The 23,864-nt window shown below is 37.5% G+C and overlaps 1 protein-coding gene and 1 long non-coding RNA gene across 2 annotated transcripts; one reads left to right on the top strand and one right to left on the bottom strand.

Moving 5' to 3' along the window:
* The first annotated feature begins 1,382 nt into the window (after positions 1 to 1,382).
* Positions 1,383 to 4,556, top strand: LOC149486803 (uncharacterized). Its single transcript, XM_089697898.1, has 3 exons — positions 1,383 to 1,409; positions 3,424 to 3,570; positions 4,080 to 4,556. Exons 1-3 carry the CDS (start codon positions 1,383 to 1,385, stop codon positions 4,554 to 4,556), a joined length of 651 nt encoding a protein of 216 aa, XP_089554024.1.
* A 3,810-nt stretch (positions 4,557 to 8,366) lies between these two features.
* LOC149486802 (uncharacterized) lies at positions 8,367 to 10,542 on the bottom strand. The gene is made up of 2 exons (XR_016315988.1): positions 9,745 to 10,542; positions 8,367 to 8,947 (listed from the first exon to the last, which is right to left on the bottom strand). It is a non-coding gene; the product is annotated as an uncharacterized LOC149486802 (long non-coding RNA).
* Positions 10,543 to 23,864: the final 13,322 nt, after the last annotated feature.

Here is a 23,864-nt window from a genome sequence, read left to right as displayed (position 1 = left end):
ACAGATGTTTGGGAAATCTGCGGATCGAATTCGGTTATCTGTTATGGACTTGATAACTGCTGTGATTCTATGAGCATTTGGTAATTATTTGTTCCTGTTAATTTAATACAGGAATATTTACTGGCTTTTCCAGGTTAAAATAATGTTTTAGGACTATTCAATTTTGGTATTTACTGTGATGAAAATAAAGGGGTGCTTCAATAAGTAGTATGTATGTTTATCGTGCGTGTCTGTTGTAAAAAAAACTAAATGTTTTATTTTCGTAGTAAAACAATGAGTTTGAGTTTCAGGATGTAATTAATTGAAATAAATAAACAAAACCAAAGAAACTCAAGAATAAAAAGATCTTAAAAGATTTAGGGCCGATTTTTCAATGCCCAGATAAACAGCTAGATAGACTTTATTCTTCAGTTAACAAAATATTCAATTTTTCAATAGACGAATAGGCCTTATCTATCGAATAACTACGTTATTTGAGAAATAAATCTATTTGCCGCTCCAACGGCCAGATAGCGCGCTATTCGGCGGTTAGGCGTTTGAGTTGACAACTGACGCGTCAAATTTGGGATATTTTCGTATGTCATAACATAGAGCGTAGAATTATTAACAATTAAACCTCTTTCTATATAATTATTATCAATTAAAATCATATTGAAATTGATGTTTTTGATAGTACTGATGACCATGCCATTGAAAATTTGCCCAACGCTGCCTTTAAGTATGTCGTTTCTATCGTAAAATATATAAATTGAAACACAAATTTAACCAAACTCTTTACTCGAATCAAAACAACAATCAACAATCATAGAAGACGAGACAAACTAAAATGCACTCCTGACGTGAGTCATAATGACGGTTGTTGACAAATTGCAAGAGTTGACTCTATCCCGCTCTAACCTGACTAATTTAATATTTTTGTTTCGCCACTCCGAGAGCAGAGCTGCCAATATGGAAATATATGGTCAGATAGTTATTCATCAAATAAATCGCGATTGAAAAATAGGCGAGCCGTTATGAGTTAGATAAATAATTGAATAAATCTATTCGAGGGGTAGTTATTAGACTGTTTATCTCGCGATTGAAAAATCGGCCCTTACTAAATAAAACCTTAATAAACTCGAGAATAAAACCTGCTAAGACGTTCCCGAACTCGCCAAGAGCGTTTTCGTGTTACAAGTTTTATCTCAAAGCAAACAAAACCACGTGTTTTGTTCACACGCTGTAAAAGCTTAAACTTTTTGCGAACTTTTTGTGTTTTTGTCGAATTTGAGAATGTCTCCTTTTTGTAGGTGTGGATGTTGGTTTGGGAATTGATTTTGAAGTGAAACTTCTTTAGGCGCTTTGAGAGCAAAATTTCAAGGTTGCGTCATGGCAATACCGTCATGTCGTGGAATAAGGCGTCGAATTTGGTATCTTTGAATATTGCCAAAGAAGTTTCACTTCTGACACTAGTGCACGGGCAAGCACGATCTTATATATTATTTATTTGAAAATCATTTTCAATCGACTTCAAAAAAGAAGAGGATTCTAATTCAAGGTTTTTTTTTTGGATTATTTTACCATGATAATTTTGTCCTTAAATGTACTTATATGTTTAAAAAGTTTTTATGTGTGTGTGCCTAAAATAATAGTAAATCCTAAAATAAGCATACAATATTTTAAATCAATTATTACTATCAGCAAATAATATTATTTCAGATATAATATTACAAATTGAATGAAAAATTCAACCACAAACTATTAGTAGAGCAAATAATATTACAATATGAAATTGAAACTAGAATTTCAATTATTTAAATAGCAAAGTATGCTATTGGCTTTTAATTAATATGTTAATTGAACTATGTATGAATTTAAAACATATTTAGTAATGTTTTGAAATAAATGCAACGTAGAACAATAAAACAGTGGAGCTGCTTGATATAACAAAAACGTAATTTCTTTTTTATATGTTACTAGCTTACTACCCACGGCTTCGCCCGCTGTATCTAAAACCTAATAAATTAAACATATAAATCTTCTTCTTCAATCACTCTATCTATTAAAAAACCGCTTCAAAATCCGTTGTGTACTTTTAAAGATTTAAGCATAGTACATAGGGACAGAAAAGGCGACAGTGATATTACAATATTATGTTTTAAGAACAATTAGTCTATGTTTTAAAAATATCCTTTAAAAAAACCTTTGAGACAAATAGCAAAAAGGGGGAAAACAGCATAAAATTTAACCGTATATAAAATGAAAAATGTTGCTTGTTTATTTTGAAAAATATACACAAGCAAACAGACATCACAGCAATAGTTATTTATTCCTCGATCTTTTCTCAAAATCACATGTATTGTCTTCCATTGTTTGAATTTGTTTCAACAACAAACAATTCTTGATTCCATCTTGCAGCGAACATTGTCATTTAAAACTTGCGAGCGATGGAGGGAACATATTGGCTCATTTCTTTCTTATTGTTAACTCCAATTATAGTGGTAAGTTTTTATTAAATTAAAGGAATTGTTTTTTGCCTTTTTACTGTGCATTTATATCAAACGAACGATTCTAAACCCACTATGTCAAATTCTTTTAGTGTAAACAGGCGTAGAGCATTATTTCGTTGTTCTTAGTGCATTCGAAAAGATTGTCTATATATTATAATGTTCAATTACTGAACAATACTGAATACGAGTTTTCGTTTATACTAAAATATCACGAAAGAATGCTCTTGCTCTGTGTTCGTTTGATGTAAATGCACCATTACAGTATCCACAGATATCTTACGTTAAGTAAGTTCACGTGTGATTGTTATATTTTGAGAGTTCTTATAATTTATTTTAAATCTATATAGATAACTTGAGCCAAGAAATAAATGATTATGATATTGTAGATGCTTCTGTTCCTGGTTTAATAGTCTTAGAGCGTATACGCACTATGCGGGTAGCCGCATTTCGGGTAGCCGTCCGGCTGACCGCAAGCACAATTATGTACGTAATATTCATTTCTATGCGCACTGTGCGGTCTGCGGTAGCCGCATCGCAGTGCGCATAGAAATGAATATTACGTACATGTGCTTGCGGTCAGCCGGACGGCTACCCGCAATGCGGCTACCCGCATAGTGCGTATACGCTCTTAGGTACTGATCTTAATTTAGGAAGCTCCATTTACGTGTTTCATTTTTTCTCTATATATATTGTACGTACTATACAGCGAGTATAAAACCCGCTCTATTAAAGCTACTTTGCCGAATTATCATTAATGTTGTTATTTATACTAGCTACCCATCCCGGTTTCACTCGGGTTGATTCTGGAATTAATTATTTTTTGCTAGTAAAATAATTATTGAAATCGATTCCGTCGTTTTTAGATACATCGTATATAACAATCAAATCTCTCCGTTTATAACATTAAAGTATAGATTATTGCGTATATTTTCAGGAAGCCTGGCACACCCATGAGTACAGGCGGCACCCTCGAGGTCTGAAAAGCGACGTCCACTATCAGTCCAAACGTCACATGCTTCCCCGCGAGATTGAAGCAAGGAAGCGGTTTAGTACTCAGACTCCGAAGGAAGGGAGGAAGAAGGTTAGTCTTTTTAGTTTAATGTATTTGGACATATTATAGAATTTAAAATTACTTAACATAACTTACTAACAGAATTCCTGGATCTTCGATCGATCTTTGTATTCGTGAAAAATGTTCACGTTTTGATTTAAAATTAACACGGAATTACAACTGTTCGTCTATTTTCTTATATTTTTTCAATCTAAAATTTGAATTATCGTTATGAGGCGTGCACTTTTAAGTTTTAATTTTTTTTTTAATATGAATATTTATCAAGTATCGATATCATTAAACGTTTAAAATATCATTACAGTAGAGCTTTTGCAATACGTTTTTAAGAATTTTCTACGTAGTTTTTGGGCGTAAATAAGTGCTCCGATTTTATTGTTCTATGTATAACAAAATATTTTTTTTCTATACCTATGCATGTTTTTTTAATCTATAATATATTATAAAGTTTACTAAACATTATAATATTTATTAAATAGCTAATCTCGTCAATACGTTTTTCTAATCAATCTCAATTGCAGCCTTCAGGCCACCTCAAACCATTGAACGAAGATGACATGGAAAATGACGAAGTAATATCAGTAGCTGTGGGCCCTCCAGCGATCCGACCCCAATACGAGAAAACAATAAAACACCCCAGAACAACCCCGTCACAAATCAATGCAGGAACGAACATAGTAAAAGACGTACTAACACAACTAGGAAGAGAATTCCTAACCCATCAAGTAACAGAAGACTTTGTTTTCGGACAATATATAGGTAACTCCATGAAGAACCTAACCAGCGATTTGAAACTCAAAATGCAACACGAGATTTTGGAACTTATTGTCAAGTACCAGAAGGCTCAGAATGGCGAAACTGTTCAAACAACAACTGTACAACCGGAAGAGAATATCACTAACAGCATTTTGAAGGAAATTAAAGATATTAGGGACAGGAGAAATGAGACTGACGAAGGGTGGCCCGATTTCAGTAATTTGGCTAAGATCGTTGGTTAAATAAATTGTATGTTAAATTTTTTGTTGTCTTTTATTTAAATGAACACAGGTATTCGATAAAATACTACCTATAATAAATGATATGTTCAGTAAACAGCTTACATTAATTACTCTAAAAAGACGTGTGGCACTCGGGGACTGCCGCGGTAAAGCTATTGCATGCTATGCCTTTAAGCCACACCTCCGCGCCCGTCGGAGTGGGGAGCGTGAGGTTTTTTCGTTACGGAATTTCTGGATTCGGTCCCTGGATTCTGGATTCTGGATTTTAAAGCTATGCAATAGCTTTAAATGTAACGAACATACAACAAAACATACTTCTATAATAAATAAATACAATCTATTTTTACATAATATTATTCACAAACTTTTAAAGGTAGTAGACCTAATTCACAAACCGTTATCATTTGCTCAGTTTCACAAACCGAATACACTATTCATAGAATTCAAAGAACTATTTACGGGATAAATGCTACCGTCCCCTCATCCACAAATCTACTGAACCGATTAAACGTTCACAAACACTCCAATTTGTTAGAATTGGACCCTAAACCGTTTACTGCGTTCGGCGTTCCCGCTGCTAAAATTCGACCTTTTTATGGTATGTTTTGGGGCTGAAAAATGTACATAAGTTACTATAAATAGAGTCGTAGGTACTAAAAACATCAGATAATTATTATATGAAACAAATATGTAAAAGTGAAAGCAAAAGCGAGTACATTGACATAATAAACAAAATAAAACTAGGTACATGGAACTTAAACGACTTCAGAAAACATTCAAAGGCAATGAACATAATTTATATATTATTTACAAGAATATTTTTAACATTCATTCGCTGGAAGTTATCCCTAAAACTGCTGAATAAATATTATAAAAAAAACGTTCACCTGTCGAAATCTATTACAATATATCTCAGGCCTATTTCTTACCTAAACAACGTAATGGTAACCAACATAATCCAATAGGCTATTTCTTAAACATCCACAACCACAATTCAGAATTGGTTGACAACGATCAACGTTTACCATCGTTAGCGCAAATTGCGAAAATTGCAAGTGTGCACTTTTATGTTTGTCTCGCATCTTGGTTCATTACCGGGAACTGCTAATACAGTGTTTATTCAGCAATTGTGGAAACGTCTAACCTCGTATTTGAGCTGCTTAATGAGGCTTTATCTCGCATTTAATATTAAACGAATTGGTTCTATATTACGAGGAAATTCCTTACGTAGTGAATGTTTGAGAGTGAATTTGAACGGTTTGTGTATGTGTAACATTAAACACTAGCTGTGCCCTGCGGTTTTACCCGCATTGCTCCGCTACTGTTGGTCTTAGCGTGATGATATATAGCCTATAGCCTTCCTCGATAAATTGGCTATCTAACACCGAAAGAATTTTTCAAATCGGACCAGTAGTTCCTGAGATTAGCACGTTCAAACAAACAAACAATATAGTTTATGATGAAACAACGTTATTAAACATATTTTTATTTTAAAGTAATTGAGGCACATTGACTGTCTTAAAAAAAGTTTACACTTATTTTAAATATGAGTTATTAATTGTATGAATACATCATCTATTCTGTAATATTGAAAAGATCAATAATAATATGTGAAACATAAGCCCCTATGATATTTTAATCTACCATGCGAGTGTGAACCATCACAAACTTTATGTCAAACTTTTTCGCTCGAAAACGCACCGTAACAAGATTTTCCTTGAACGAAATGAGCAGCGAGCAGAGAAATTGTAAAATCATAAAAAAAATATCATCATACCCTCTCCACATATTCGAAAAGAGCTGAATTAAATCACGTTTAAAACATAAAGAAATCCGAGTTGTAAGGATCTATTTAATTAAAAATTTCTTATGAGCCAGCGACATAATCACTCTTTTATGTAAGCCCCGCCATCTTTTTTCCGTTTCACTAATTTGAAAGCAATTACAGTGAAGTACCAACGTCTGAATATCAAGCATTTCTAATTAGGAGTAGCTCACAAAGTTTTTTAATTGGACTCCTGGTTTGACCCCAACCTCGTTAAAGTTGGGGACACATTGAACTTTTAACAACTGTTTTTTTATTGGCGCTTAACGCTTCGTCGGGACGGCAAATTTTTGTACAAATTTCATTAATTTCGCGTATGTAAGGCGCTAAATTTTTTAACAGACTTTGTTTCGATTGTGAGGGAATGAGTACTGAATGATAATGTAGGTATATTTTAAATAGGCGTTGAATTTTACAGCGATCTTAGTTAATTTTAAGCCAGTAGTAAAATATGAATTCTTTATACAAATATTTATTTTCATAATCATTTATATGATCTCAAGTTACAACAAAAAAATACATTCCTAAAATTTAAAAAACAAGAGTAAATTGATATTATGCATCAAACCTATAATAACTAAATTTTTATTTACAAAATTCTGTATTAGGCTAACAATAAAATTATTAATAAATAAACGATTCGGCCTATTGTATCTCTGGCCTACACAAAAAATCAGTATGAAATCTGATTTATTAAAATGAATTTCTTTCCTAATTGAAGTTTCACATTGTTTCAACATTCTTTTACTTAAGTTATTTGCAATTTGTTTAAACTAATTAATGTGCGAAGTTGTTAAATATGATTGAATTCTTCTGAACAATATTTATTTTATACCTTATACGATATTGTATAAAGGAGATTGCCCAAGTGACTATGGCACTTGGTATCGCAATCAAACTTATTGTGTCAAGATGAAATATAGCTCAATTTAAAGCTTGATGTTAGTACTTTTAGATATGATTAAAGTTTTTATGTAAATAAGCCGCAGTTCGCGACAATAAAAATTAAACAATAGTTTTATTCAACACTTCAAAAAACTACTTAATCGAGTTTAAACTAACGATGAACGTTAAGTTTTACATTTATTACATAGGTAATATTTTAATTTACAAGACAAATGTGAAAAGTAAATCGTAATTTAAACATTATTTCAAAATAACATCGAACAATGCGTCGAACACATTCATTTGACATTTCAAATAGAAACTATGACATATGACGTTTGCAAGAGAGATAGATATATGTGTCAAAACCAAAACTTTTACTTTTATTTCTATTTATTCGGTATAATTACGACTTAATAGTGATAAATATGATCATTATAAATACAAATAGGAATTAACAATATCACGAACACGTGACACAACCATGACACAACTAGTATTTTACCGATTCCATACGTAGTCATACATGTTTCAAAAGAAAAACTCTTACTATTATTTCAATTTATCCGGTTTAATTAAGACTTAATATTGATACATATGATCATTATAAATACAAATAGGAATTAACAATATAACGAATACGTGGCACAACTAAAATTTTACCGATACCACCCGTGGTCATTCTCCTTTTATTATTCACAACTCTATTACAATAACGATTTTCAATTATCTATGACTAACTCTGCCCCGCGATTTTACCCGCATTGCTCTGCTCTTGTTTGTCTTATCGTGATGACTTCTCAACCATCTATGTATTTAAATACCTGTCAAGTCAGCTAAACAGTTGTCTAACTCATCACTCTACTAAAGAACACAAACACATAAATAACTAGTGCCCTGCGGTTTTACCCACAGTGCTCCGCTCCTGTTGGTCTTAGCGTGATGCTATAATATAGCCTATAGCCTTCCTCGATAAATGGGCTATCTAACACCGAAATAATTTTTCAAATCGGACGTTGGTCTTGAGATAAGCGCGTTCAAACAAACAAACTCTTCAGCTTTATAATATTAAGTATATATTGAAAATCGATTAAAAATAAATCATACGATAATTGTCCGTATTTAAGCAAAAAGGAACCACCCAGCAAAAACGCACTTCTGAGATATTAAAGGATTTACAAAAACATTTGCAGCTCTGTCAGATGAAGTAAAATTAAAATTTATTTTATTTAAATTCATTGATAAATTACTTATTTAAGTATGTGTATATAAATTTGCTCTGAATATTCTTAAACTTTCTAGATAATTAAGAAAATGTGCATGTGGTTCCTTTTAACATTTATCAATTGATAGGTTTTCTCTTATACAAAAAGGAACCACATCCCAGGGATTTAATGATATAAATGAAACTATGTATTTATAATATCGTAATTAAAGCTTTAATTAATAAAATATATAAAATAATACTTATATAGGACGTTTATTCGACGTTATCATCAAATTGGATTTCGAAATCCACCATGTCTAGTCCATCTATGTGGTCTTCTATTGCATCATCACTAATGAGACCGTTATAAAAACTGTGCATCTTGTGGAATGAGATGTAATATGGACTGAATATCGCTAGAAGGTGAAGAAAGCTTCTCCAGAGGCAGCGACGTATAAGGTTCTTCGTTATCTTCTGTAATATAAAGAAAAAAAGCTTTAAATCAAAACAATAAAGCCGCGTGGCTTTTATACGTAGGTATATGGCGACAGCAAAATATTATTAGTTCTTATAAAGCCGTGTCCCTACTAGACGACTAAGTATGTTGTATGTACATGCGCCATGTACAAAAAACTGGCTAAGTGGGAGTCGGACTCGCGCAACGAAGAGTTCCGTACCATTATCTATAAAAACGGCAAAAAAATCACGGCTTATTGTATGGGAGTTTCTTAAATATTTATTAAGCTATTGCATAGCTTCTATCGCGGGCCTTGAGCGCGGGGACTGAATCGAGAAATTCCGTAACGAAAAAACCTCACTCCGACGGGCTCGGAGGTGTGGCTTGAAGGCATGCTATGCAATAGCTTTACCGCGGCAGTCCCCGAGTGCCACACGTCTTTTTTTATTCTGTTTTTTAGTATTTGTTGTTACAGCGGCATCAGAAATACATCTAAACGTATTTTACCAAAATAGTAGGTAGGTACCTAGATCATCGACAGTTATTTTTAAAACAGGGTTTAGACTTTAGTAGTTTCATCTCACAATGACAGATGAATCGTAACAAAATGATCTCTTAATTCGACTCGCCGCGCCTTCGTGAACAACGACATTGTCGTTAAAATACGTAAATCCACAGAGGATTCCTCTTGTACTTACTTAATGAACTATCTTCTTAAAATCACACCACAATCGGGAATGAATCAAAAGTGGATAAAGCGTACCTGCATCTCAGATTTAATAAGTACTTAAATGCATTAAATAAAACTACTTACCCGTTGTATCTTCATTATTATCTTCGGTGTTCGTCTCCAATGCTTTTCTTACCCATTGCTTGCTTATTTATTTATTACTAAACATTTTCACATTTAATTTTAAAGGTAATTAACAAAAACAATAGAACTTACTTCGCGGAGGAAAAAAACACCGTCACGTATTCGAACTACTTCGCTGAATGTCACCTATATTGACAGATGTTCGACGTTTTACTTTAAAAATTGGAGTTTTGCACTTTGAGCTATTTAAGTAATGAAATACGTTGTTTAAAGATGAGAAGCATTGTAACAAGTCAAGGCATTTGGTTCCATATAGCGATGATGGGTTTCAGAATGTTTTACAATATTTATTTATGCATAATAGAACCGAATGCTTGTGGTTTTATTTTGCAATAAAAAAATTACAATTAAATTATGTATTTATTTTACGCATAACCATACCACAGAAACCTGGTTCCATTTTGTGTATTAAAAATAATTGTTATTAATAGAAATATGTGTAATGTATAATGGTACCAAGTAGGTGTGGATCTGTTTTGTATAAAATGACATGATAGTAATATCGTTTATTTGTTTGAACAAAGCAGTCCCGTGGTGCTGTGGTTCGGTTTTGCTTAATATGGTATTATTCGTTGTTGCTGGTGGTTCCTTTCTGCTTTTAGTATACCTTGTTTCCAACGTAAAAATCATGTGGTTCTTGTTTGTATAAGAATTTAGACCACTTTTGGATGAGTATTCTTCAATAAAAGCAAAAAACGAAATTTGTCGAGTGGTTCCATTTTGCATAAATACGGACAATTGTTCCTATCAGAATACTATTCAATTAAATAATTACGTGTATACAACGGCGACGGTCTGGTAATAATTATGGAACACAACAATTTACTTAAATAGCTAAAGAACGCGGTTCTATTATATATAATATGTATATGTTCGTTGTTCGTTGTTCGGTGTTCGTTGTTCGGTGTTCGGTGTTCGGTGTTCGGTGTTCGGTGTTCGGTGTTCGGTGTTCGGTGTTCGGTGTTCGGTGTTCGGTGTTCGGTGTTCGGTGTTCGGTGTTCGTTGTTCGTTGTTCGTTGTTCGTTGTTCGTTGTTCGGTGTTCGTTGTTCGTTGTTCGTTGTTCGTTGTTCGTTGTTCGTTGTTCGGTGTTCGTTGTTCGTTGTTCGTTGTTCGTTGTTCGTTGTTCGTTGTTCGTTGTTCGTTGTTCGTTATTCGTTATTCGTTGTTTGGTGTTTGGTGTTTGAATAGAATAGAATAGAATAGAATAGAAAAACATTTATTCCCAAAAAATGATACAGTTCGGTGTTCGTTGTTCGGTGTTCGGTGTTCGGTGTTCGGTGTTCGGTGTTCAGTGTTCGTTGTTCGTTGTTCGGTGTTCGGTGTTCGTTGTTCGTTGTTCGTTGTTCGTTGTTCGGTGTTCGGTGTTCGGTGTTCGTTGTTCGTTGTTCGTTAATCGTTGTTCGTTGTTCGTTGTTCGTTGTTCGTTGTTCGTTGTTCGTTGTTCGTTGTTCGTTGTTCGTTGTTCGTTGTTCGTTGTTCGTTGTTCGTTGTTCGTTGTTCGTTGTTCGTTGTTCGTTGTTCGTTGTTCGTTGTTCGTTGTTCGTTGTTCGTTGTTCGTTGTTCGTTGTTCGTTGTTCGTTGTTCGTTGTTCGTTGTTCGTTGTTCGTTGTTCGTTGTTCGTTGTTCGTTGTTCGTTGTTCGTTGTTCGTTGTTCGTTGTTCGTTGTTCGTTGTTCGTTGTTCGTTGTTCGTTGTTCGTTGTTCGTTGTTCGTTGTTCGTTGTTCGTTGTTCGGTGTTCGTTGTTCGTTGTTCGTTGTTCGTTGTTCGTTGTTCGTTGTTCGTTGTTCGTTGTTCGTTGTTCGTTGTTCGTTGTTCGTTGTTCGTTGTTCGTTGTTCGTTGTTCGTTGTTCGTTGTTCGGTGTTCGGTGTTCGGTGTTCAGTGTTCGGTGTTCGGTGTTCGTTGTTCGTTGTTCGTTGTTCGTTGTTCGTTGTTCGTTGTTCGTTGTTTGGTGTTTGGTGTTTGGTGTTTGAATAGAATAGAATAGAATAGAATAGAATAGAAAAACATTTATTCCCAAAAAATGATACAGTTCGGTGTTCGTTGTTCGGTGTTCGGTGTTCGGTGTTCGTTGTTCGGTGTTCGGTGTTCGTTGTTCGTTGTTCGTTGTTCGTTGTTCGTTGTTCGGTGTTCGGTGTTCGTTGTTCGTTGTTCGTTGTTCGTTGTTCGTTGTTCGTTGTTCGTTGTTCGTTGTTCGTTGTTCGTTGTTCGTTGTTCGTTGTTCGTTGTTCGTTGTTCGTTGTTCGTTGTTCGTTGTTCGTTGTTCGTTGTTCGTTGTTCGTTGTTCGTTGTTCGTTGTTCGTTGTTCGTTGTTCGTTGTTCGTTGTTCGTTGTTCGTTGTTCGTTGTTCGTTGTTCGTTGTTCGTTGTTCGTTGTTCGTTGTTCGTTGTTCGTTGTTCGTTGTTCGTTGTTCGTTGTTCGTTGTTCGTTGTTCGTTGTTCGTTGTTCGTTGTTCGTTGTTCGTTGTTCGTTGTTCGTTGTTCGTTGTTCGTTGTTCGTTGTTCGTTGTTCGTTGTTCGTTGTTCGTTGTTCGTTGTTCGTTGTTCCGTGTTCGGTGTTCCGTGTTGGGTGTTCGGTGTTCGGTGTTCGTTGTTCGGTGTTCGGTGTTCGTTGTTCAAACAAACAAACTCTTCAGCTTTATAATAATAAGTATATATTGAAAATCGATTAAAAATAAATCATACGATAATTATTCCTATCAGAATACTATTCAATTAAATAATTACGTGTATTGTATACAACGGCGACGGTCTGGTAATAATTATGGAACACAACAATTTACTTAAATAGCTAAAGAACGCGGTTCTATTATATATAATATGTATATGTTCGTTGTTCGTTGTTCGGTGTTCGGTGTTCGGTGTTCGTTGTTCGGTGTTCGGTGTTCGGTGTTCGATGTTCGGTGTTCGGTGTTCGGTGTTCGGTGTTCGGTGTTCGGTATTCGGTGTTCGTTGTTCGTTGTTCGTTGTTCGGTGTTCGTTGTTCGTTGTTCGTTGTTCGTTGTTCGTTGTTCGTTGTTCGTTGTTCGTTGTTCGTTGTTCGTTGTTCGTAGGGCATGCACCCGGGTTTACCCGGTTCCGAAAAACCCGGGTAAACCCGGGTTTTTTGATGATCTTGAGAACCGGGTCTGAATAGTATGAAACCCGGTTCTCCCGGTTCCGACCAAAATATTAAAATATAAAGTATTATTTATATTTTGCTGCATTATTTTAACAAATTTATTGTATCTGGCAACGCCAGACTCACGTGCATCGCGAATTTTCGTGCCACGCCTCAAACGTGGCTCCGATTGGTTGTCTAACCTTAGATGCTATAAGTTTCCTACGGTTGCATTACCAAAAAAAATTAGGCTTCGAAAATGACAAAAATTAGGCTACAGAAATATTTTTATTAGATTTCTCGTGAATTTGAAAAGCTGTTAATTTTACTGATTCATATTTAATGATCCAGTCATGTTTTTGTTTTTGGTATCAAGCTGAAATTTATATCGAATACTCAAGTCTTCGGTCCCTTTTATGTGAAAAAGTCGAACTCACCAGCCAACGCATCAAAAGATACAGCCGTAAATGCTGAAAATTTTCGAAAATTTCGACATTCGCATGGGACTCAAAACCTACAGCTGGGTACTTTTCATGTTTTTATATGATATTATAACAAGAGCGCCGAGACAACCGTCAAAACGCTAAGGAATAGAATACGCTATCGATACACATTGACATAAGCCTATGATGTTTTGCCTAAGGATTCGGTCACACTACCAACGACGACGACGACCACGAACAAAGTTTTCATCCAGTCGAAATTAAATAAATTGTGCAAAACACAATTAAAAAAATGTTTTCGAGATCAATGGATAAAATATAGGTTTTTCGTAGAAACGGTAGCTCCTAGGAAAAAATATATTTAACCTTTTTTATAGATAATTTTATGATGTACAATTTTGGTTCCAGGTGATTGTATGATAAACTTACCGTCTCGGCGAAAATCGCAAAAAAAACTATTTTTTTATTAATTGACCTCGAATTAATTTTTTTCCGAGTACCGTAATGACGGGAGATTTAAATATTTTATTTTGAATAAATTTTGGCAAGATTTGAATTTTGGTCGTGGTCGTCATCGTCGTTGGTAGTGTGACCGAACCATTACCAAAATATCATGAGCTTATGTCAATAATTAGCGTTATCAATTTCTATTCCTCGGCGATACTGACGTTTGACTAAGGGCCAAGGTACTTTTATAAGACTGATAAATAAAGAGAAGTATTGAAATTTTGTTTCTTTATTAATTTAATAAAATATGACACAAGCCGCGTAAAATAAAATACTTTTACAGTTACTTTTGTTTAATTTCGTATTTTTTCCGAAGTATTATAAAAGAACCGGGTAACCCGGTTCTACCCGGTTCTGAGCTCGATTTGGAACCGGGTTTCAGAAACTTGGAACCGGATCCGGTTCTGCATGCCCTAGTTGTTCGTTGTTCGTTGTTCGTTGTTCGTTGTTCGGTGTTCGGTGTTCGGTGTTCAGTGTTCGGTGTTCGGTGTTCGTTGTTCGTTGTTCGTTGTTCGTTGTTCGTTGTTCGTTGTTTGGTGTTTGGTGTTTGGTGTTTGAATAGAATAGAATAGAATAGAATAGAATAGAAAAACATTTATTCCCAAAAAATGATACAGTTCGGTGTTCGTTGTTCGGTGTTCGGTGTTCGGTGTTCGTTGTTCGTTGTTCGGTGTTCGGTGTTCGTTGTTCGTTGTTCGTTGTTCGTTGTTCGTTGTTCGGTGTTCGGTGTTCGTTGTTCGTTGTTCGTTGTTCGTTGTTCGTTGTTCGTTGTTCGTTGTTCGTTGTTCGCTGTTCGCTGTTCGCTGTTCGCTGTTCGCTGTTCGCTGTTCGCTGTTCGCTGTTCGCTGTTCGCTGTTCGCTGTTCGCTGTTCGCTGTTCGCTGTTCGCTGTTCGCTGTTCGCTGTTCGCTGTTCGCTGTTCGCTGTTCGCTGTTCGCTGTTCGCTGTTCGCTGTTCGCTGTTCGCTGTTCGCTGTTCGCTGTTCGCTGTTCGCTGTTCGCTGTTCGCTGTTCGCTGTTCGCTGTTCGCTGTTCGCTGTTCGCTGTTCGCTGTTCGCTGTTCGCTGTTCGCTGTTCGCTGTTCGCTGTTCGCTGTTCGCTGTTCGCTGTTCGCTGTTCGCTGTTCGCTGTTCGCTGTTCGCTGTTCGCTGTTCGCTGTTCGCTGTTCGCTGTTCGCTGTTCGCTGTTCGCTGTTCGCTGTTCGCTGTTCGCTGTTCGCTGTTCGCTGTTCGCTGTTCGCTGTTCGCTGTTCGCTGTTCGCTGTTCGCTGTTCGCTGTTCGCTGTTCGCTGTTCGCTGTTCGCTGTTCGCTGTTCGCTGTTCGCTGTTCGCTGTTCGCTGTTCGCTGTTCGCTGTTCGCTGTTCGCTGTTCGCTGTTCGCTGTTCGCTGTTCGCTGTTCGCTGTTCGCTGTTCGCTGTTCGCTGTTCGCTGTTCGCTGTTCGCTGTTCGCTGTTCGCTGTTCGCTGTTCGCTGTTCGCTGTTCGCTGTTCGCTGTTCGCTGTTCGCTGTTCGCTGTTCGCTGTTCGCTGTTCGCTGTTCGCTGTTCGCTGTTCGCTGTTCGCTGTTCGCTGTTCGCTGTTCGCTGTTCGCTGTTCGCTGTTCGCTGTTCGCTGTTCGCTGTTCGCTGTTCGCTGTTCGCTGTTCGCTGTTCGCTGTTCGCTGTTCGCTGTTCGCTGTTCGCTGTTCGCTGTTCGCTGTTCGCTGTTCGCTGTTCGCTGTTCGCTGTTCGCTGTTCGCTGTTCGCTGTTCGCTGTTCGCTGTTCGCTGTTCGCTGTTCGCTGTTCGCTGTTCGCTGTTCGCTGTTCGCTGTTCGCTGTTCGCTGTTCGCTGTTCGCTGTTCGGTGTTCGCTGTTCGCTGTTCGGTGTTCGGTGTTCGGTGTTCGGTGTTCGGTGTTCGGTGTTCGGTGTTCGGTGTTCGGTGTTCGGTGTTCGTTGTTCGTTGTTCGTTGTTCGTTGTTCGTTGTTTGGTGTTTGAATAGAATAGAATAGAATAGAATAGAATAGAATAGAAAAACATTTATTCCCAAAAAATGATACAGTTCGGTGTTCGGTGTTCGTTGTTCGGTGTTCGGTGTTCGTTGTTCGTTGTTCGTTGTTCGTTGTTCGTTGTTCGCTGTTCGCTGTTCGCTGTTCGCTGTTCGCTGTTCGCTGTTCGCTGTTCGCTGTTCGCTGTTCGCTGTTCGCTGTTCGCTGTTCGCTGTTCGCTGTTCGCTGTTCGCTGTTCGCTGTTCGCTGTTCGCTGTTCGCTGTTCGCTGTTCGCTGTTCGCTGTTCGCTGTTCGCTGTTCGCTGTTCGCTGTTCGCTGTTCGCTGTTCGCTGTTCGCTGTTCGCTGTTCGCTGTTCGCTGTTCGCTGTTCGCTGTTCGCTGTTCGGTGTTCGGTGTTCGGTGTTCGGTGTTCGGTGTTCGGTGTTCGGTGTTCGGTGTTCGTTGTTCGTTGTTCGTTGTTCGTTGTTCGTTGTTTGGTGTTTGAATAGAATAGAATAGAATAGAATAGAATAGAATAGAAAAACATTTATTCCCAAAAAATGATACAGTTCGGTGTTCGGTGTTCGTTGTTCGGTGTTCGGTGTTCGTTGTTCGTTGTTCGTTGTTCGTTGTTCGTTGTTCGTTGTTCGCTGTTCGCTGTTCGCTGTTCGCTGTTCGCTGTTCGCTGTTCGCTGTTCGCTGTTCGCTGTTCGCTGTTCGCTGTTCGCTGTTCGCTGTTCGCTGTTCGCTGTTCGCTGTTCGCTGTTCGCTGTTCGCTGTTCGCTGTTCGCTGTTCGCTGTTCGCTGTTCGCTGTTCGCTGTTCGCTGTTCGCTGTTCGCTGTTCGCTGTTCGCTGTTCGCTGTTCGCTGTTCGCTGTTCGCTGTTCGCTGTTCGCTGTTCGCTGTTCGCTGTTCGCTGTTCGCTGTTCGCTGTTCGCTGTTCGCTGTTCGCTGTTCGCTGTTCGCTGTTCGCTGTTCGCTGTTCGCTGTTCGCTGTTCGCTGTTCGCTGTTCGCTGTTCGCTGTTCGCTGTTCGCTGTTCGCTGTTCGCTGTTCGCTGTTCGCTGTTCGCTGTTCGCTGTTCGCTGTTCGCTGTTCGCTGTTCGCTGTTCGCTGTTCGCTGTTCGCTGTTCGCTGTTCGCTGTTCGCTGTTCGCTGTTCGCTGTTCGCTGTTCGCTGTTCGCTGTTCGCTGTTCGCTGTTCGCTGTTCGCTGTTCGCTGTTCGCTGTTCGCTGTTCGCTGTTCGCTGTTCGCTGTTCGCTGTTCGCTGTTCGCTGTTCGCTGTTCGCTGTTCGCTGTTCGCTGTTCGCTGTTCGCTGTTCGCTGTTCGCTGTTCGCTGTTCGCTGTTCGCTGTTCGCTGTTCGCTGTTCGCTGTTCGCTGTTCGCTGTTCGCTGTTCGCTGTTCGCTGTTCGCTGTTCGCTGTTCGCTGTTCGCTGTTCGCTGTTCGCTGTTCGCTGTTCGCTGTTCGCTGTTCGCTGTTCGCTGTTCGCTGTTCGCTGTTCGCTGTTCGCTGTTCGCTGTTCGCTGTTCGCTGTTCGCTGTTCGCTGTTCGCTGTTCGCTGTTCGCTGTTCGCTGTTCGCTGTTCGCTGTTCGCTGTTCGCTGTTCGCTGTTCGCTGTTCGCTGTTCGCTGTTCGCTGTTCGCTGTTCGCTGTTCGCTGTTCGCTGTTCGCTGTTCGCTGTTCGCTGTTCGCTGTTCGCTGTTCGCTGTTCGCTGTTCGCTGTTCGCTGTTCGCTGTTCGCTGTTCGCTGTTCGCTGTTCGCTGTTCGCTGTTCGCTGTTCGCTGTTCGCTGTTCGCTGTTCGCTGTTCGCTGTTCGGTGTTCGGTGTTCGGTGTTCGGTGTTCGGTGTTCGTTGTTCGTTGTTCGTTGTTCGTTGTTCGTTGTTCGTTGTTTGGTGTTTGAATAGAATAGAATAGAATAGAATAGAATAGAAAAACATTTATTCCCAAAAAATGATACAGTTCGGTGTTCGGTGTTCGTTGTTCGGTGTTCGGTGTTCGTTGTTCGTTGTTCGTTGTTCGTTGTTTGGTGTTTGAATAGAATAGAATAGAATAGAATAGAATAGAAAAACATTTATTCCCAAAAAATGATACAGTTCGGTGTTCGGTGTTCGTTGTTCGTTGTTCGGTGTTCGTTGTTCGTTGTTCGTTGTTCGTTGTTCGTTGTTCGTTGTTCGTTGTTCGTTGTTCGTTGTTCGTTGTTCGTTGTTCGTTGTTCGTTGTTCGTTGTTCGTTGTTCGTTGTTCGTTGTTCGTTGTTCGTTGTTCGTTGTTCGTTGTTCGTTGTTCGTTGTTCGTTGTTCGTTGTTCGTTGTTCGTTTTTCGTTTTTCGTTGTTCGTTGTTCGTTGTTCGTTGTTCGTTGTTCGTTGTTCGTTGTTCGTTGTTCGTTGTTCGTTGTTCGTTGTTCGTTGTTCGTTGTTCGTTGTTCGTTGTTCGTTGTTCGTTGTTCGTTGTTCGTTGTTCGTTGTTCGTTGTTCGTTGTTCGTTGTTCGTTGTTCGTTGTTCGTTGTTCGTTGTTCGTTGTTCGTTGTTCGTTGTTCGTTGTTCGTTGTTCGTTGTTCGTTGTTCGTTGTTCGTTGTTCGTTGTTCGTTGTTCGTTGTTCGTTGTTCGTTGTTCGTTGTTCGTTGTTCGTTGTTCGTTGTTCGTTGTTCGTTGTTCGTTGTTCGTTGTTCGTTGTTCGTTGTTCGTTGTTCGTTGTTCGTTGTTCGTTGTTCGTTGTTCGTTGTTCGTTGTTCGTTGTTCGTTGTTCGTTGTTCGTTGTTCGTTGTTCGGTGTTCGGTGTTCGGTGTTCGGTGTTCGGTGTTCGGTGTTCGGTGTTCGGTGTTCGGTGTTCGGTGTTCGGTGTTCGGTGTTCGGTGTTCGGTGTTCGGTGTTCGGTGTTCGGTGTTCGGTGTTCGGTGTTCGGTGTTCGGTGTTCGGTGTTCGGTGTTCGGTGTTCGGTGTTCGGTGTTCGGTGTTCGGTGTTCGGTGTTCGGTGTTCGGTGTTCGGTGTTCGGTGTTCGGTGTTCGGTGTTCGGTGTTCGGTGTTCGGTGTTCGGTGTTCGGTGTTCGGTGTTGTTCTTTTCTTTCCTTTTAACAAGTCTACCCAATTCTTTCAAAGCATTTCTCCACTTGTTTTACCAAAAACCTTTTTTTTACCCCTTTATAGCCAAAGAAAAGTTACTCTACCTTTCAGAAGTTTCAGTACATACTACACATTACTGCAAACCCTTTAAAGCCTTCCGATTTCCCGAGAAGCCTACTAAGCTGGTATGGTAATTGCTGAGCCAGTAAGGTTAAAAGCAAACAACGATAAAAAGAAGAAAAACTTGGTTAGAAGTGCGAATTAGAGAGATGGGGTGGTAGTGACAGCGGTGTATAAGGCAACTTCTTATAGGGATAGAATACTAAATAATTCGAGAGTACTAAATACTGTTGTTGTTGTTCAAGAAAAACTAAAAAGTGTTTTAAAGTTTAGAACAAGCAAATTGTTTTTCAGTGTTCCGGGAATTTAAATTTTATAACAAAAGTAATATTCTGTGTGAATTTATTTTATTATTGTTAAGAAACTTGTCCATTACTCAGAAATGGATAGAATAAATCAATAAACCCATTCCAATTCTGGGATAAACCTATCCTATGTGTTAATCCAAGTTGCCCTCTATATTATGTGTGCTAAATTTCATTGTAATCAGTTCAATAGTATTTGCGTAAAAGACTAACAAACATCATACACATACATCCATCCTCACAAACTATCACATTTTTAATAATAGCAGGATAGGCAAATCGCGAAATACTTAGATAAGATTTATTCAAATCGCGGTAAATCGAACCGAACCCGAGAGATAACCATGTAATGGTGCAACGGTAAATTAATTTTTACCCGCACCCTCAACGGCATGAAAATCCACAATTTTCTTTTATTTGTTCGTTTGTTGAAAGTAAATTTTAATATAGAACGGCTCAGTCAATTAGGCTTATACAACCCGCATCAAAAGTAATTGTTTTTATGTAAATTATAAATTGGTTTATGCTAGCTATTGCCCGTGACATCGTCCGCTCAATATGGAATATTGTTCAAGGTATGTAATTTGTTAATTTATGATGTCCCGTAAAAACTGTTAGTATTTATGATCCCATCGTTATATAATTTTTCCCAAAAATTTATATAAATTCTGTTAAAATAAAATTGTGTTCACATAACTTTTTAAAATCTATCTGCTTAACAATTTGGTAAGTTTATTCTATGACATTATACTTATCATTAGTTTTGGTTATACATGCTAGATTACATCGCCAAATTAGTTCGAGTATAATTTTGAACAGTTGATGAAAAAGTTTTGAATCTCATTTATATTATAGGCGAAATATTAACAGCAATTAAAGGCACATAAAACCTCGTCTGCACTATCGACAGGTTCGCTTTTGAAAGAGGAAGCAGCCAATATTGATGGCACAATGTTCCTGCTCCCTAACTAGATACACTTAGGATGTTTCCATTCAACACCATTTAACATTGACCTCTCCCGATCCGTCACTCCCCCCCCTGTTTTGAGGAAACATGTTACAAATGCTGGGGTTCTATACAAACTGGACGTGATGCACGCTCCCGACTTTAATCCTGCGTTTTCTATGAACTTTAAGTGGACGTAATAAGGTTGGTTTTGGCTTGTTTATAGTACAGTTTGGTTTCCACGCTATTATTTCGTGAATGTAGAGAATAAGCTGTCGTAGGTGACGAATTGTAGGCTTTTCACTGTGCAGTACAAATTGCATGTTCTGGATACGGATTCGGAATCGGTGATTTTAGCTGGCTGCTGATATAAGCAATATTGAAGCGCTTTTCAAATGTCGCTAGGCAATGTGGTAGTGATGGTTTTGTATTTATAAATGACAGCTAGTACAGTTTTTGAAGTCGTATTGAATGGACGCAATAAAAAGAGATTACGGTCTATCTATAAGATTTCGTTTTCAGGTATTTTCGAATTTAGGAATACGTTTGCCTTGTTAGACACAACCTTGCTTGTTTTTATGGAACCTCTTATTTATTATTTAAGCTGATTAAATAACAAAACCTTTCACACGTTGTTCACATGTACGTGTTCTTTGTTCTTAAGCATTAACACAGATTATAATTGATGTTAAAGAAATATTTCAAAATCAGAAACTCAATTGAAGCATGAGCATGTCTTTTTTCGCGACTAATAACTAAAAATAAACTCGAAGCATTTTCTTTCCAATATCTTGTTTCTAAATGCACTTTTTAATTGACAAACTGTTATATTCTACACTAAAAAGTGAAAGTGAAGTCCCATGTCCCCTAGTGGGGTAAGGGGCAGATTATACATCTGTTTCACTGATCGATTTTCTTTAGGGACAAGTAGGTGATCAGCCTTCTGTGTCCTGCTAGACCGAGACATTTTTTTTGTTCGTCTCCACCGGGAATCGAACCCCGGGACCCCTCGGTGTTACGCTCACGCGTCAACCACTGTACCGAGGAGGCGGTCATATTCTACACTACATGACTGAATAATTTTCTCCTCTAATAATCTGGTCCTCCTCAGTCCTCTTATATAATAATTAATAGCGAATTGTCTGACTATCTCCTTCAATCGCCTCTACAATCTATCCAAGATTGGCACAGTACGAACACAAATATGTTTGACAAGTTGGCAAGTAAGATTACACTGTAAACTGTAAAGCATAACATCTCCGAGATGAAATACGATACTAATTAAAAGTTTCACGGGCCTGTCGGCAGTGGCAATGGGTTTGACGTTGTTTTAGAGATAGACTGATAGTGTAGTGTGGGTGGTAATAACTATAATACATAATTAAACATTAACAGAATACATTAGTAAAAGTAATATAAAAGCCAACCAGCAAGGAAAGTATTATCAATTCTACAATCATAATAATCAAAGTGTTCTTATATTGTGAATGCAAAATAATGTCTGTTTTGTGTTCACCGTTGATTACTGGTTAAAAGTTTGCATGACAAAACACTTTGCATGATAAAACACTGCTTTTAAAAACCAAAGTGTTCAATCCTGAATGCAGAAAAAATTAAAACATCTTATTAGACGTTTTTTTTATTGTTTTATTATCTAGAATGAACAATGAATGATATCGTAATTTACTTATAAAAGAATGAATTTTTTTTTTCTTCACAAGAAACAAAAATATTAATTCAAAATATCGATATCGCAATCGAACATCACTAGCAATAGTGTCGTCCACAGCTCTCAACGCAACCCGATAGTAGATCGTTATAACTCCGCAACTTATAACTTTATAGTAACTATCCTCAATCGACTTCAAAGGCTGTGTTAACGAACAAAATCTATGATAAAATTTTATCGATATCTCTTTATATCATTTTCTCGAAGCGCCTCACTTGTAAACTTGTATAATGAATATTAATATCGTCTTCACTGTTTTGTTTTTCTTTCCTTAGATCAAATAACTTGAATAATAAATTATTGAGTAAATAAGTTCTACGATTTCGAGTGGGTGTGTGATCTAGAAAAATATTAAGACAAAAATATTATTACATTACATATTCAATATCTTTAATTTTAAATTACAAAAGAGCCTTCATAAATTTAAGAATACAACAGCAATGCAATTATTATAGTCGCTGCAGACTACAGTAAAAATTTACTTTTTCATAGGTCTATCCTTCTCTCGCATCTAGAAAGCATCTAGTAACATAATATTATATTATACTAGCGGTCCGCCCCGGCTTCGCCCGTGGTAGATATTTACGTTTTCTCTACATAAGAACCATCCTCGTACTTCAAGGAATATAATAAAAAAAGAATTATCGAAATCGATTCAGCCGTTCTCAAGTTATGCTCTTACCAACACATTTTGGGATTCATTTTTATATTATAGATTACAATTATATGACATTTCGTTAAAAATACTTCCATTGTTCAGATTTCCCGCCACTATTTGAGCGCTTTTAATTAAGAATGCAATTTACTTAATTGTTAAATAATTCATTAATAGTCACCAAATATAGTCATTAATTAAAAACAGATGATCACTTGATTGCTCGTGAATCATTTACGAACAGACAAAAACCCAATTATGTCGCGCTGTTTACAGAGTAATTAATGGCCGCCATTTTGAGATGCACATTTGGCGCGAATTTGCGCTAGACGTTTTATAATCTGTATTTGTTTTGTTATTATTAATGCTACTTTGTTCGCTCTTTTTGAAAAATGTGTGTTTTTTAAGCTTTTATTGTTACGGTATAAAATAATGTTTTAACTTTATATTATTTACTAGCGACCCGCCCCGGCTTCGCACGGGTGCAATGCTGATACTAAATACACTACAGAAAAACTGTGAACGTTGTATATAAAAACATAGCGGCCCGCTCCGACTTCGTATCTAGATAGCCTGGCGGCCAGCCGGTACCGCCGCAAACGCTACGTCCCGCAATTTTTAAATCTGTAATATCTTCGAAAATATTCACTTAAATCATACGGTGTAAAGGGCCATATAGATCTATATTAAACGAACAATGTATTCAAGGTATTTAATTGGTTAAGGATTAATGCTGTATTGGTTAAAATCGCATCGAAAATTAGCCATTATTTTTCGTAAAAAGTAAATGACAAAAAAATGTTATTGTGGGTTATCCATAAGAGATAGACATATACCATCGCGGACTTTTCTATAGACCTTTTCAATGTGTATAATACTTAGTACATTATTTTGATAAAACTCGTAGGGTTCAGCCTGCGTTTGCAATGTAAGCGGAAAAAATGTAATTTTTTACGACATCACTTTAGAAACCTCAAAAATAACAGTACTTTTCCACTATTTAATGGATGTTATTATACGTATAAACCTTCCTCTTGAATCACTCTATCTATTAAAAAAAACCGCATCAAAATCCGTTGCGTAGTTTCAAAGATTTAAGCGTACAAAGGGACATAGGGACATTAGGGACATAGGGACAGGGAAATCGACTTTGTTTTATACTATGTAGTGATTTAAGTATTTGTATTTCTTACTCTTCACTTATTTTATTGTTTTTAATGTAGTAGG

This window comes from Colias philodice, chromosome 8, assembly GCF_061535455.1.
Source record: "Colias philodice isolate Cphi_HAF_F1 chromosome 8, ilColPhil1 Martin Lab GWU primary, whole genome shotgun sequence".
In the NCBI taxonomy this organism is placed as follows: Eukaryota; Metazoa; Arthropoda; class Insecta; order Lepidoptera; family Pieridae; genus Colias; species Colias philodice.
The sequence above is the reverse complement of the archived record's forward strand: the minus strand, read 5'-3'. Positions and strand labels throughout refer to the sequence as shown.

What these genes read in the sequence shown, in the direction of transcription:
- LOC149486803 (XM_089697898.1), top strand. Translation starts at nt 1,383, where the DNA reads ATGTCGTGGAATAAGGCGTCGAATTTG. An exon ending in GGAATAAGGCGTCGAATTTG is followed by an intron (nt 1,410 to 3,423) that starts GTATCTTTGAAT and finishes GTATATTTTCAG; the next exon opens with GAAGCCTGGCACACCCATGA. An exon ending in CGAAGGAAGGGAGGAAGAAG is followed by an intron (nt 3,571 to 4,079) that starts GTTAGTCTTTTT and finishes TCTCAATTGCAG; the next exon opens with CCTTCAGGCCACCTCAAACC.